Source organism: Cyrtonyx montezumae, unplaced genomic scaffold (genome assembly GCF_038088225.1).
Source record: "Cyrtonyx montezumae isolate F1298 unplaced genomic scaffold, pur_monq_1.0 scaffold_30, whole genome shotgun sequence".
NCBI lineage: Eukaryota > Metazoa > Chordata > Aves > Galliformes > Odontophoridae > Cyrtonyx > Cyrtonyx montezumae.
Genome location: NW_027072035.1, coordinates 12,978,972 through 12,992,934, shown reverse-complemented (window position 1 = coordinate 12,992,934; position 13,963 = coordinate 12,978,972). Strand labels below are relative to the sequence as shown.

Here is a 13,963-nt window from a genome sequence, read left to right as displayed (position 1 = left end):
CCAGTCCCTCCAATAGGTAAAAGCCTGGCACTCTAGTCGAAGTACAAAGTCCACTCAAGGATGAAAAATAAAATAAAAAATATTAATTACAACACATAGTACTAGGATATAAAGCAAACTATGTCTTGCTGATTGAACATGCTACCATTGAAGCAGGAAAACAAGCAGGCCAAAAGGAGCATAGAGATTAAGCACCTCATGTTATGCAGCAACTTCTGTAAGTGGTTAAACAGTGCCAGAAGTAAGAGAGTCCAGCAATCGCTCAACTGTTCAGCCTTCTACTTTGTAATAATTTCACAGGAGAGAGTATTTCTGTGGCACACCAATATGCAGTGTCATTTAAATAAGGTACTTACACTGCCAGTGTGAAGGCAGCAGAGGTTGAATATCTGAATATTAATTACCAGAAAAAATCAAAACATCTTGAAATGAGATTATGCCTGCTCAGGATGAAGACTTCAGAAAGTACAGAATGCATATAATACATGTGCATGTCCAAAGCAAACTGAATCCCAGGTTGTGTGCAACTTATATGCTTTTAATAAAAAGGAACTCTTATGTTCCATACAGCATATACAGAGACTGTACTGCTCAGTCCTTAAGACAATAATGAAGAAGCTTCCTTTCATATACAGTAATCAGGAGCTCAGCAGCAGCACAGCTGGCTCTATTCTACAGACAGCAGGTGCAGTGCTTTTTTCCTGGACCCAAAATGAACATCAGTGAAAAGCTATGCAATTGGATAGCCTTGGTAGCTCTTCCTTCATGCTATTCAACTACATCACATTTATAAGCATACAGTCAAACAGAAATCCCCGAATTCTTCTATGTGTTTAAAGGTTGAGTTCCAGAAAGTCAGTCCTTCCATTCTGAAGATCACACCTAAGCAATTCTATTGCTTGTGATTCACCCCCATGCCTGGGTTTTGCAATAATGTAGTACAAGTTTGCCATCACTTCCAAAACACTGCAAGAAAATGAAAACAGAATATGTTATTCATGGACCAGCATATATACAAAGCAAAAAAACAAAAAACAAACAAACAAAAAAAATCTCTAGATAAATGTGTCATGGCATAGGGCTACTCTTAACAAAATTCTCCATTGTAACTGGAGGCATGACATACTGCACGGGATGGACTGCATTTCCAAAGACTGTATGAAGCAATATCTCTTTAAATCTAATTAATACAGGTATAAGAATATCACTCTGTTACACTAAATTCATGATATTACCATTATACACAGAAATAATATATTTCAAGCGGCAGAAGTATATCAGTAACTCCTGTTCAGCACAGTTGGAAAGGATATTTTAAAACAGAAGTCACCTCATAGAGGGTCCCAACTTCCTGATCGGGAGATGGAGCAAAAGACTGGTTTACATATATAAACTGCAAAAAAAGAAAACAATCTGGAGTTTACCCCAATAAAGTATGCTGAAGCGTTCCTCCTAATATCTAACCTAAATCTCCCCTCTAAGATTAGAACAGTTTCCCCTTCTATCACTACCGAATTGTGTAACAACTCTAACTTTAACTAGATGATCATCAGAAGTCCCTACCAACCCCTGCGATTCTGTGATTCTACCATTTTGTGAAAGCTTAAATGGAAAAGCATATAGATGTTGAAAGTACACTGCACACTGTGAAGTTAGCACAATCCTGTTTTTGAGTCTGTAAAGATGTCCGTTACATCAGGACACATGGGCTCCAAAGGGAGGAAAGAATGATACTGTACATCAGTGCAACACTACCAAACTGCACACATTCCTGCACTAACTGTTTGGAAAAAGTAATCAGTATTATTAAACTCCTTGGAAAAGAAGATAAATTCTAAAGGAAACAGCCATCAATATTCAGAAAATCAATTCCACAGGCTTTAGTTTTTCCCAAGTGCACTTTCGGTACACCAGACTTCTACGCTACACTATACACATAAACACTACACTGTGCTCTGAAATGCACACACAGCTGTGCGGTGGGAATGGAGGCACTGCAGACACAGAAGGTCACAGCTGGCACCTGGGTCCATCCAAGCAGGCACCAATCCCGGGTGCTGCTCCTCCTCCATGCTGTGGGAGGCACTGCATCACCGCTGGCTCAGCCCCCACTCACTGCCTGACAGCGCAGGGGAAAAGCGCCGTACCAGCTGCTCAGAGGCCACCAACTTCAGGAATTTCTTGATGAAGTCACACAGGCCCTGGATGGTGCGGGTTCGCTCCACGGCCCACTTCTTGGTCTTCATAATGGGCGTGTCGCCCACGGCCTTCAGCAGGATATCAACTGGGGACGGAACGGCCGTTAATGGCGGCTACCGCGCGCCCCGCCCTCACGGAAAAACAGCACGCCCGCTCAATCCGCTGATTGGCCCCCGCTCCCGCCCGTCACCGTGAGCAGTAGTTCCACACCCCCCGCTCTCCCCGCTGATTGGCCCTCGCTCCCGCCGGTCACCGCGTCGTCCCACCCCACGCCCGCCCGCCACTGCCGGCCCACCGCTCCCATTACTTTTCTTCTTGGCGTCACCGGCGGGCTCCTCGGTGCCTGGTGAGCCAGCAGGGGAGGTGGCCGGCTCTCCAGTACCCAACGCCATTCCGCTCTCCGGGGCCTTTTCCGGTGCTTCCTCCCCGGTTCCGCTTCGGCTCTCGCTCTGAGGCGAAATAGGCGCTTGCTCCTCCACTTCCGCCATGCCGCCGCCGCCGCCTCCCCCCGCCCTTCTGGCGAAAGCGACGTGACGCGAGGAGCAGCGTGTTTTGTCCCTCGCGGGACGCCGTCTCCCCGTCACGTGACGGGGCTGAGGCGTGTCACACGCCGCTGGGGCCGATCCGTCGCTCAGGGCTGGGGCTCGGCGGAACGCCGCCGGCGCCACCATGATCAAAGCCATCCTCATCTTCAACAACCACGGCAAGCCGCGCCTCTCCAAGTTCTACCAGCGCTATGTATGGGCAGGCCGCGCCGCGTCGCATCGCGCCGGGGAGGTCGTGGGGAGGGTCGCGTCCGGAGGCGTTCGGGGTTGGGAGGAGGGCCGGTTCCCACGTCGCGGGCTGCCGAGCTGCTCGCTCGAGGCCTACTGCCACTCTGGTGGGAGGGAGCGTTCCTTGAGGAACGGGAGCTTTCCGGCCTTCCTTTTCTGGAAGTAGCCCCGTGGTGTTTCTGGTGGTGGAGGAAAGCTTCGTTTGTAGGCGGGCTGCGCTCTCAGATCTTTAGGGATCCGCGGCCCCGGACCTGCAGCTCCTTTTGGGCTCGAGGTGTCTCTGACGCGGCACCGTGTGTCCCTGCGCAGACAGTGTGAGGAGCAGGAAAGGGATTTTACAGGGCTCACAACAGCAGTCGGGAGTGAGCTGTGTAAACTCTGGGAGTAGTAGGAAAATGTAAATGATGTGTGTGTGTGGGGGGGAAATAAATAAAACAGTGGATTCGACGTAGGTATTCTGTTACATGGGAGAAGTCACCCTGAACCAGCTCTGAAAATGCAGCATAAAGACTAGGTCTGAGTGAAAAGAAACTGTAGCCATAGGAAATCTGAGGAATACATACAGCAATGTTTGACTAAATTCAGGGATGGGAGCTTTTAAAATGATGCCTTAATTATGTACAGCTTTTTTTTAGCGAATAGGCTAAGCTCTGCTTGAGTTGACCTTGGGTGTTAAAATCCAGGAAAAAAACAGATGCTTCCCAGAGTTCTGTACATGAATAGTTCTTTTCCAACAGTGTCATTATTTGTTTCTGTGGCCAGCTACTTGTATTTTCGGCCACTACAGAAGCCTTATTTAACCTTACTGGAAGGAGTGGATCTTAATTAGCACTTCTTGGAGTTAAGATAATGACTGTGACACTTCAGTTTGTTCTCTAAGGTTTTTTATTAAAGGCCTGTAACTGATACAGTTAATTACAATGTGTGACTGAATTTAATCCCCTCTCCTTGGGAAGTCAGTACTGAGAAATTCTGTTGTATATCTGTAAGTAATTTTCATCTTTCTCAACTATCCTAGGTTACCAAGCTGCTATCTCATTTACTATTCCTATTTTGTTTCCTAATTGTGTGCATACCTGTTTCTTTTTGGGTAACCTTGCAGAGCTTATGTGACTTACTGAAAAAGTCTCGCCCCTTTCCCCTCCCAGTCAGTGTAGATGTAACAGTTAATTGAAGAGCGTTAATGAAATTCTTTAGCATGGCATACAACTGCATCATTAATGAGAAGCAGTTCAATTCCATTCTTGTTTTCCATTCACTTTTGTTTTTTTGTGTGTGTGTTTTTTGGTACTGCTATGCATTTGCAGATTCCTAAGTTGGAGAAGGAGAAGCAGTCAGAGGAAAGAAGTAAATGATAAGAGAATAATAGATTTCTTGTGTGAATTTCACTTTCCCTTGGCTTCTTTTGTAATAGGAATTAGAAGAAATTCTCAGTACATGAAGTAGTATAATACAACTGTATAAACAGAACACTTGGTAGTTTTGAAGATGGAAATCAGATGTGAAACTGAAGAAATGATGTCATTATTCTGCTCTGAAATTAGTTGCCTGATATTTGCAACCTTGTCTCAATTATCCCTTTGTGTGTAGTATTACATTTCATAATGTGTATTTGTAGCCATCTCGAAGTTCAGAATAAGTTTCTGAACGTCTTTGAGAATACAGGCAGGAAACAGAAGTTATTTTCAATAGCTGTCTTGTTTTCATGAGGAAAAAAAGACCCATTCTCTCTTCCCAGGTAACATAAAAAGCACGGAGGAGGAAACTGAGATTACCGCAGTGGACGGTAGCAGGCATGCTTCTGAGAAACAAGTCCACTCATACAGATGCATAGCAGAAGTGAATGTGGAGGAATGATGGACAGTTGCAGTGGGGATTCAAGAAGGGTTGAGTGAACTCAAACTTAGAAGTGTTCTTGATCAATTAAAAGGGAGAGGTAGTCGCTTAAGAGAAAAAATATTGTTCACAAACCCATTCACAGCATATTACTGGAAGACTTAGGTTGAATGGGATTTTTTTTTTAGCTCTAAGTACATTTTGCCAAATAATGTGTGGAGATACTTTCAAAGGATGCCCATAGCTCTTCAGCTACAGTGGAGATAGGATGTGCTCTGAAGTATTCAGACTGTTTATTGAAGAAACTAATTTAAAATGTTGGTATCTGCAAAATTTTCTTAAAACAGCAGATTTTTTCTTTCTCAGTAGTATATTCTTCAGCAACTTGTAAAAATGTCTTCTTTTTACCATTGATGTTGAAATGAAATAAAAACAGTATATAGCTTGTTACTTGGCACATTTAAGGCATCAAAAGTGGATAGTTTTAGGATACTCATATGTTTATGTTCTAGGATACTTGTATGCTTTATGTTCTGTTTACGTGCTGTGGGTGCTGAGCATTGTTGGTTAATCCATTTTGTTTGATAGCAAAATGCATTTTCTTTTATAGAGTGAAGATACACAGCAACAAATTATCAGAGAAACCTTCCATTTAGTGTCCAAACGTGATGAAAACGTCTGTAATTTTTTAGAAGGAGGCTTGTAAGTATCAGATTTAAAATAAATGTTCTATATTTACAAATACTTCTGTTGATAGTATCATACTTGTTCTTACAGTTCTAATGTAAATGCCATATGATTTGAGAGATTTCACATACCAGTAATAATGTTATATTGGTACCAGGTATATTTTTGACTAGCTGGAATATACAATATTTGTAGGTGGAACAGGCACAGTGCTGTATCCAGTCTTCCACACGGTTCAAACACAAGATTGGAAAGAAAAAGGCAGATGATATCTAACTAGTTTCCTCATAATTTGCCTAAAGATTTCTGATTTTGTTTGAAGATGCGCTGACATTGGCCATGCCTATTGAGTAAGTGAAAAAATTCCATAGCCGATGCTTGGGCTTGTGCTCCTAGGATTTGAATGCACAATTGCTGATTGCAGGATTCCCCAGCCTTTCTGTTAGGGTTTAGGCTTGTTGTATAAACTAGGAAGAAAGAGTTTTTGAAATGTGTTACTGTAGCTTTAATCAGGAACTTTTATTACTGTATGTGGAGCAGTGTATGAGGAAAACAGTACTTGCATCCACTGTCTTTAGAAGGCATAAATAAAACATTCTTTCTTGAATCATGTCAGATTTTTCTTTTTAAATTTGGTCTTTCTTTAATTGAAAAGGAGGAATTCTGAAGTAGGAAAGTGCTGTTTTGAGATAATAGTCCAGACTGGATAGTTATGTTAACACCTGCTAGGAAAAGGAGTCATAGGTGACAGAGAAAGCTCATAATCTTCAATATAAACATAGAGATGTCTTAGTCTGGTAAGTGCTCTGATGATGGAAATTTTCTAATGACTGAAAGCTAATATGTTAATGTTGCTTTATGCAGAGTCATAGTTAAATACTTAGCTGTACTGTGCCAGCTGTGATTTCTTTGTCCTGTCCTGGATGATCTCTGATTATTTTAATAAAATGCTTTTCTTTAAGCTGCCCATCTTTTCATTCATTCATCAGATTTTTGCAGATGATTCTAAGCTAGAAATGTGCTGACTTGAAAGCTGCAAGATAAGCTGTTTAGAGCCTTTTTATAAAGCTGGGCAACAAAAAGAAACTGAACACAGAAGATGCTAGTCTTTTTTTTTTTTTGTCAAGAAACACTTTGTAGTTTGCATTTTGGTCAGACACCTCATTTTGCTAGCTGAAAGTGAAAGAATTTAGGTGTTTTTTTTTTACCTGGTATTAAATTAAGGGAGAATTATGAGATGCATAGCCGTGTAGATTCAAGTTACAAAGTACTTCAATTTTATTTTCTCAGACATGCTGCTCAGAGTGAATGTTGATGATGTACATATCTTCTTCAGGAACACCATAGCAGAAGAGTGGAAGGAAGTAACTGTTTAGACATCTTCTCTTCTTGCTCATTAACTTGATGATTTGAGAATCACAGAAGGAGTAATGTTTTTTGGATTTTAACATTGCTTCACAAACTATTGACTGGAATTCTGTCTTATTTTTCTTAATGTCAGACATCTTATGCTACATTGATGATGTGGACCCTAAGCCCAGTTAAAGTGTTTTTCTGTAGTCTGAATGCCAGTCTGCATTATAGATTTCTTCTAGTCTTGCAGCTCCTATGAGAAAGGCAGGATATGATTCTTCAGCATGTGTCTGTACACACTGTACAGACATTAATGTGCTTTATAGCTTAAGAGAGTGTGTAATGGAAGTTCATTTTTGGACGAACTTGCACAATCAGTTTGAATAATATGATGGTTTGCATATCAACATAATTAATAACTGTGTGGACAACAGTAACTATATTTATGTGGAAAATATAACTTGGGCTGTCTTGTTGCTTTGTTTTCTTCCATTGTAATTGTATCATAGGACAGGAGTTTGATTTTTGAAAAGCTCCAGCCAGTCACTAACAGTATGCCTCCTTTTAACAGAAATAACTGGGTTTTTGCTAAGCATGTCCTTAGAAACTTAAGTTTTGTGTTTTCTTTCTCATTTAGATTAATCGGTGGATCTGATAACAAACTAATTTACCGACACTATGCCACCTTGTATTTTGTGTTTTGTGTGGATTCTTCAGAAAGTGAGCTTGGCATTTTAGACTTGATACAAGTAAGTTTGTTTACTTTTTTTTTAAAAGTAGATTTCTAAGTACTTTGGAACTTCAATATTTAGCTTTGTCTTTCTCCATAATATTTGTAATGAAGGAGACTTCTATACTATGAGTGTATTCAGAGGGCAGAGTATTATTTTTGAACATCTGTGAATTTTCTGTACTTTCTTTGGGTGACTAATTTCCCACGTTCATGATAAAGTAAGGGAGTAGTTCATTTGGAAGCTACTGAGCAATCTTCAGTTATATTTTTGCTGCAGCTTTGCAGGCCTTGTTTTGTCTGGAAGTCAAGATTATGCAATTCAAGCATTTGCCAAGACAATTATAGATGGTGATACATAAACTTTGATCCATAAAGCTGTTCATATGCATATATGTGTGCGTGTACATTCGCCACAGACAGGTAACAGATTTATAGCATCCAGAACGTGTTTTGAAAAGTTACATCCTAACAATCATGATGGATTCTGAGTTTTTATTCAGATATGCCTTAAAAATTACTGTAAATGCTGTTCTAAGCTTGTGTTCCCCACTGGGGCAGGGTGGGGGAATGGAGGGTAGGAGGGGAATGGAGAGGATTCTTGGGGTCTAAATATGAAAGTCTTGACAAGAAATGAGCTTAGCAGGATAACTGCTTGGTAAAACTGAGCAAGAAAAGGAATAAAGATTGTTAAGTCTTACATCCCTTTGTTTGCTGGGCGTCTTGTGTTTGTACAGTGCCAAATGGAACACAGGTGGATTTTCCCACTGTGCTGAGCAGGTCCTGTCCATGCAGAGAATTTCACCTTTTTGATCCCTTCAGCTATTTTATATTTGTTCATTAGGAAAACTTAAGTTCTTAAAAGATGTTCTCAGGAGAACCTCTTTCTGCTGTTTTTGATGATGGCTAGGAAGTGCAAGTGGTGTAATTGCTGTGGTCAAGTGAGAGCTGCCTTTAGGCTCCTCTGCTAGCTGTGATTAACTAACTGATTGTGTCCTGTGATACAGGTATTTTTGTAGCATAGCACAGTCCCACAGTGTACATGCAGCATGACACAAGCCTGTGCCTGCTTATTTGAAATGTAATGTTTATCACTAACTCCTAAATGCACAATAGTCCAGGATCAATATTACAATCCTTGATTCACCTACACTTTTCCCAAATATACTGTAAGTTATAGATTACATTAATAATATATGGTCCTCTCAGTCCCAGTGTACTAGTCCCAGTAAAGCAAACATGGCTTGTTCAAGATCAGTAATTCTGTGAATGCTCCCAGTGCAGCATGTATGATTTAAGCTGCTAAATATGTCTATATCATTAAAGATAAAGAAGCAAGGAAAACTGTGTCCGTTTATACAAATACATTTCAATATAACTATGACTATATCAGTGATTTCTCAACTTAGAAGTTGTCCATAAGCAATTTCATTAATTGTTACTGTAGTCACTGATGTGAACCACAGAATTGTTTCTCACCCTGAAGTAGCCTATGTCATCACATAGAATTGGGTGTTGGATATGTGATTCATTATTAAATCTTTTAAAACTTGATTTAGTACTGATGAATTTATTCATGTTCCTGAACTATGTATACTTGTGTTTACTTTTGCACTATATACATGTTTAGAATATTATAACCTTTAAAAGCTCATGCATCAAGAAAATAGATTTGTTACTTGATTAAAATCTGTGATATCCTGAGACATGGGTGTGTACGTATCGATTACTTTACTGCAGAGAGCACTGTAAACCTCAGAGGCTTTGTGATTCCCCACAAACCTTTCTCGCTGGAGCTGAATATTTTCTTGTAGTTATCTACAAGTATTCAGAATACCTCTTTGGGGTGAAGTACTCTGCTGGACTGTAAATTCAGATATTCTTTCCAAATGTGCTTGTGGAGAGTGAGAACAGAAACTGGCTTTCTAGTTGCTTATGTTGTCTTTACGCATAGAAACATGCTTAATTGTGTGAGTTACTGAATGTCTGTACTGACCTTAAGCGCTTTTAGCAGTTTGTTCTATGGACCTGCTTGGCTGCTGATTGCTCAGTGTGATTTCTAAAATATTTATGAACTGAGGAAAGAAGCATGTTAATGTTTCATGTGTCTTAGGAATGTTTTTCAGATGAAGAGCTTTTTTATTAATACCTCCTGTTCAATCAAATAAAGTCAGGAGTGGCAGTGTAAATCAGTCAGTCTGACTTGCCGTGTTTTGCAGGACCGTTATACAGATTCAACTATCATTTCATTTGTTATGGTATACTAAAAGTGACAGACCAGTAGCTTTCACAGAATCACAGAATTGTAGGCGTTGGAAGGGACCTCTAGAGATCGAGTCTAACCCCCTGCCAAAGCAGCTCCCTAGCCCAGGTTGCACAGGTAGGTGTCCAGGTGGGTCTTGAACATCTCCAGAGAAGGAGACTCCACCACCTCTCTGTGCAGCTGTGCCAGTGCTCCGCCACTGCACTGTGCACATTTGTGCAGAACTTCCTGTGCATCAGTTTGTGGCCATTTCCCCTTGTTTTGTCACTACAACCTGCAGTGCAGAGGAGAGTCATCCTCATCCCTTTGCCTCCCGCTCTTAAGGTATTTGTAGACATGGATCAGATCCCCTTTGAGTCATCTTTTTTCAAGGCTGAACAGCCCCAGGTCTCTCAGCCTTTACTCATAAGGGAGATGTTCCACACCTTTTATCATATTATCATATCCTCTGCTGGAGTCTTTCCAGGAGATCCCTGTCTCTTTTGTGCTGTAGAGCTCAGAACTGAACACAGTACTCCAGGAGAGGCTTCACCAGGGCAGAGTAGAGGGGAAGGATCACCTCCCTCGACCTGCTGGCTGTGCTTCTTTTAATGCACCCCAGGATCCCATTGGCCTTCTTGTCCACTAGGGCATACTGCTGGCTCATGGCTAGTCTGTCATCCACCAGGACATCAAGGTCCCTCTCCTCAGAGCTCCTCTTCAGCAGGTCATCCCTCAACCAGTACTGGTGCATGCAGTTATTCCTTCCTAGGTTCAAGACTACCTTATAAACTTTAAACTCTGTTACTTCTTATGCTGAATGTTCTTGGATGGATTTCCATCACTTGATCTATATATTTCACCTTTTTATCCATTATGATCCAGTGCTACATTGCATACCAGTGTAACTACTTGAATAAAGCAGAATAATATCAATGATATAAAATAATATCAACGGTATTTTTGTTGACAATAATACTTGAGGTTATTTTTTGAAAGGTATGATTTTCTGTTTAAATACAGTCTTACCACAGTATCTGCAGCTGTTCAGTGTTCCCATTTTTCTAGATCATTATAATTCAGCCATCTGATTGCAGTAGAAAATATACACAAATTAATTAAACATTTTTGATTTCCATTCTGGCTCACAATCTGCTTGATCCTCTTTAGCAATAGCAGTCAGAGTTAAATGGATTTTGCTCTGGAGAAGCACCCTCAAAAAATTTATTATTACATCTCAACCCCATGTGCAGTGCAGACTGGCAGTGTATGTACGTACACCTCCATATACTCAAGTAAATTAGCAGTGTTTTTTTCTTCAAAAGTGTTGAAGCATTTTTGTGTCTTTGTTTACTATAGTTCAGAGACAATACAGAGAATGGTAAGCCATCTGGAGTTTGTTTTAAGCCTTATGTATATTGACTTGATTAACTGGTCCTCTACGTATCTACTTATTCAGTGATTTCATGAAAAAAAAAAACAACAAATGAGATGAACCCAGACCTCTGTGTAGCACTTAAGTCTTTTCTGTCCTGTAGCTAGAACAGGCTGCCCAGGGCTCCATCCAACCTGGCTTTGGGCAACCCCAGGGAAGGGGAATCCTGAACTTCTCTGGACGATCTGTTACAGTGTCTCACCACCCGCTTGCTTGCTTTTGCTGAGGGTTGCAGAGCTCTTACACTCTCACAAAAATGTCCTCAAAGTTTTACCAGCTCTGATCTGCTACTTTGTCACTGAACCCAGTTTTTCAGGGCATCCCATCCAATAATTAAAGAGTCAGGATTTCAGAGTACTGACTCTGCTTTTTGCCAGGACAGTGTCTCTCAAGATTATGAACTCATCCAGGATATAGTTGCTGCACCCCAGATTGCTTACCTGTTTAACAAGCATCTCTGCATCAGTGAGCACCAAGTTCAGCAGTGCTTCATCTCTTCTTGATGTAACACCTGTGTCAGGAAGCTATCCTCAAAAGACTCTAGGAGTCATTTTTGGAATGTTTGAAGCCTGTCATACTGCTTTCTGAGCAGAAATATGAGTGGTTGAAATCCCTCATCAAGATGAGAGCCTCTGAGCCAGTACTTCTTGTAGCTGAAGAAGGCCTCATCCATGGCTCCCCTTGATCAGGTGGCCTATAGTAGACCTCAACCACCAGACATCCTTCATCAGTGTGATCCCTAAGCTCTCCACAAACTCTCAACCTGATCATGGTTGTTTTTTAGAGCAGCCTGTTTCTCTCTGTAGTGTTCCAGTTCTGTGATTTGTCTGCGATAGCAGTTAGGTTGTAGTTTTCGAATTGCACCTTGGTTTCTGTCTCCTGCTATTTTCCCATGATGAGCACATTGGTATAGAGGCACTTCACCTGGACTATTGGTTGCATTATTTTCTTAGAGGAGCTCTCCCAAATTTCTCTGGGACAAATCTGAGGTTTTCCTGTTCTACTTCAGCTCACTCAGAAGTACATCCCTTTCCCCTATCAAATCTAATTAAAGCTCTATTAGTCCAGGCAGCTTGCTTCCCAGAGCATTCTTGTCTGTCCTAGTCATTTATGTTCCATCCTATGATAGTATGCTTTATCTCATGGATGTGCATCCAAGGTGATAGCACAGAACCCTAAGTATGACACCATCCATGCATCCAGTCATTCAGCTGATCTGTTCTCCTTCTACCTTTGTCTCAGTCTCAAGCTGGGAAGATGGGGGAGAGCACTACCTGTATCCCTAGGCCCTTCAACATTCTCCAAAGGACATTCCTGCAGATTGTACCCTGTTGCTGCATTCCCTAGGCACGCAGTGTCAACGGTTTACGGGCAGGTTCGGCCTGGTTCCGTGACGATTTGTGTGGGGGACCCACAGACCCACGCCCCAGGAAAGGGGAAGGGGGAAGGGGAAAAGGGAGATAGAATGCAAAAGGGCATAGAAGCAAAACAGCTGTAACAATCGAGGAGGAAAGCTAATTTACTAAACAAGGTATCAGAAAGCAAAATAACAAAATATAATACAGTATAATTTGAATTGAAGCTAAAAGCCTTATGCTAAATGCTGAAGATGAAATGGCAGCGAGCACCCACTGCTGAGTCCATCCCAAAGGAAAGAGAGTGTCCTGTGACCACAGACAGTTTTTATCTTTCCCTCTGAGCGGAAACACATAAAAATAGAAAGCATTTCACAGTCCTCTGGGGAATGTAGTTCTCTTCTGAGACAGGTATACCATAACTATCGATCCTTGGAGCTGGAGCATTAACTCTTTAACTCTTAATACACTACATGATGTTATGATGTGGAATACCAATACAAAAAAATCATAAAACCATGACACCCAGTCTCAGTAAATAGCTAGATCTGTGTGGTCATTCTTGCATGAAAAGTTACTTATGACCTTGGAAGATACTGTTGCTGGGTAAGATACATATGGGAAATACTATGCAGTTCACTTTGAAAAACTGTTTTCTCTATGCTCAAGGGTAAATAATGCACATCAGGGGTAGTTTTTTGTTAGTAAAGGGAGAGACATATAACTGAGAAACTTATTGTGGAAACAAAACCCAATGAAACCCAGCAAAACCCAAAAAGCATGACATCAACCAGCAAAACTGAAAATTGCAAGTAGAGCTCAGTCAGCACTGGTAGTCTTTTGAGAGTTGGGCAGAAAGCAGTAGGAGCTAAGAGTGGAAAGAATGTGTTGCTTGATGTTTTTACCAAAAAAAGCCTGTACTGACAATACAGCAGATATATTGATAAGTATTCTTGAAAACTAACTTTTTTTTTCACTAATCAGCAAGACTTTTGTGGTCTTCCTTACTCCATAATTGCGGCATTCTCTGTAGCAGCTAGGGGTACCTGTTATTTACATTTATTAAAGGAAAGATGGGACATTAGTGCACGTATGGGAAAATAACTGTTTGTGGGAAAATACAGTTTTCAGGCACTTGAAGTGAAACGTGAATGATAACTTTATGCAGGTCATCCTTAAAGAAGAAAAAACAGCCTTGAGTACAGAGGACTAGCTTTATTGTAAATAAAAATCTAAATCAGTTGGAGTTTCAAGAAGCTTTTGAACAGTCAAAAATAGTGAATGGTGGTACACTCAAGGGAGGAAATAGAATTAATTGTATGCTGAAGTATTTAGAAATAAGTGGGATCTTCT

At 41.0% G+C, this 13,963-nt stretch overlaps 2 protein-coding genes across 3 annotated transcripts in view; one reads left to right on the top strand and one right to left on the bottom strand.

Annotated features, from left to right (window-relative positions):
- Window positions 1-517: 517 nt before the first annotated feature.
- ATG12 (autophagy related 12) lies at window positions 518-2,699 on the bottom strand. Its single transcript, XM_065744314.1, has 4 exons — window positions 2,507-2,699; window positions 2,148-2,284; window positions 1,331-1,393; window positions 518-966 (listed from the first exon to the last, which is right to left on the bottom strand). Exons 1-4 carry the CDS (start codon window positions 2,685-2,687, stop codon window positions 907-909), a joined length of 441 nt encoding a protein of 146 aa, XP_065600386.1. The 5' UTR covers window positions 2,688-2,699; the 3' UTR covers window positions 518-906.
- A 74-nt stretch (window positions 2,700-2,773) lies between these two features.
- AP3S1 (adaptor related protein complex 3 subunit sigma 1) overlaps window positions 2,774-13,963 on the top strand; it is a 32,729-nt gene continuing 21,539 nt past the window's right edge. The window contains exons 1-3 of one of the 2 annotated variants that reach the window (XM_065744294.1): window positions 2,774-2,937; window positions 5,419-5,510; window positions 7,486-7,597. In XM_065744294.1, the coding sequence (XP_065600366.1) occupies window positions 2,869-2,937; window positions 5,419-5,510; window positions 7,486-7,597 (273 nt within the window). In that variant the 5' untranslated portion in view covers window positions 2,774-2,868. The remainder of the gene's footprint in view (window positions 2,938-5,418; window positions 5,511-7,485; window positions 7,598-13,963) is intronic. The other variant, XM_065744293.1, reaches the window with a different exon arrangement.

Excerpts from the sequence above, each read along its gene's own strand:
- ATG12 (XM_065744314.1), bottom strand. The coding sequence starts at position 2,687 with ATGGCGGAAGTGGAGGAGCAAGCGCCTATTTCGCCTCAGAGCGAGAGC. Across the intron at positions 1,394-2,147 it reads TGGTGGCCTCTGAGCAGCTG|TTTATATATGTAAACCAGTC; the intron begins GTACGGCGCTTT and ends CTTTTTTTGCAG. Across the intron at positions 967-1,330 it reads AAGTTGGGACCCTCTATGAG|TGTTTTGGAAGTGATGGCAA; the intron begins GTGACTTCTGTT and ends ATTTTCTTGCAG.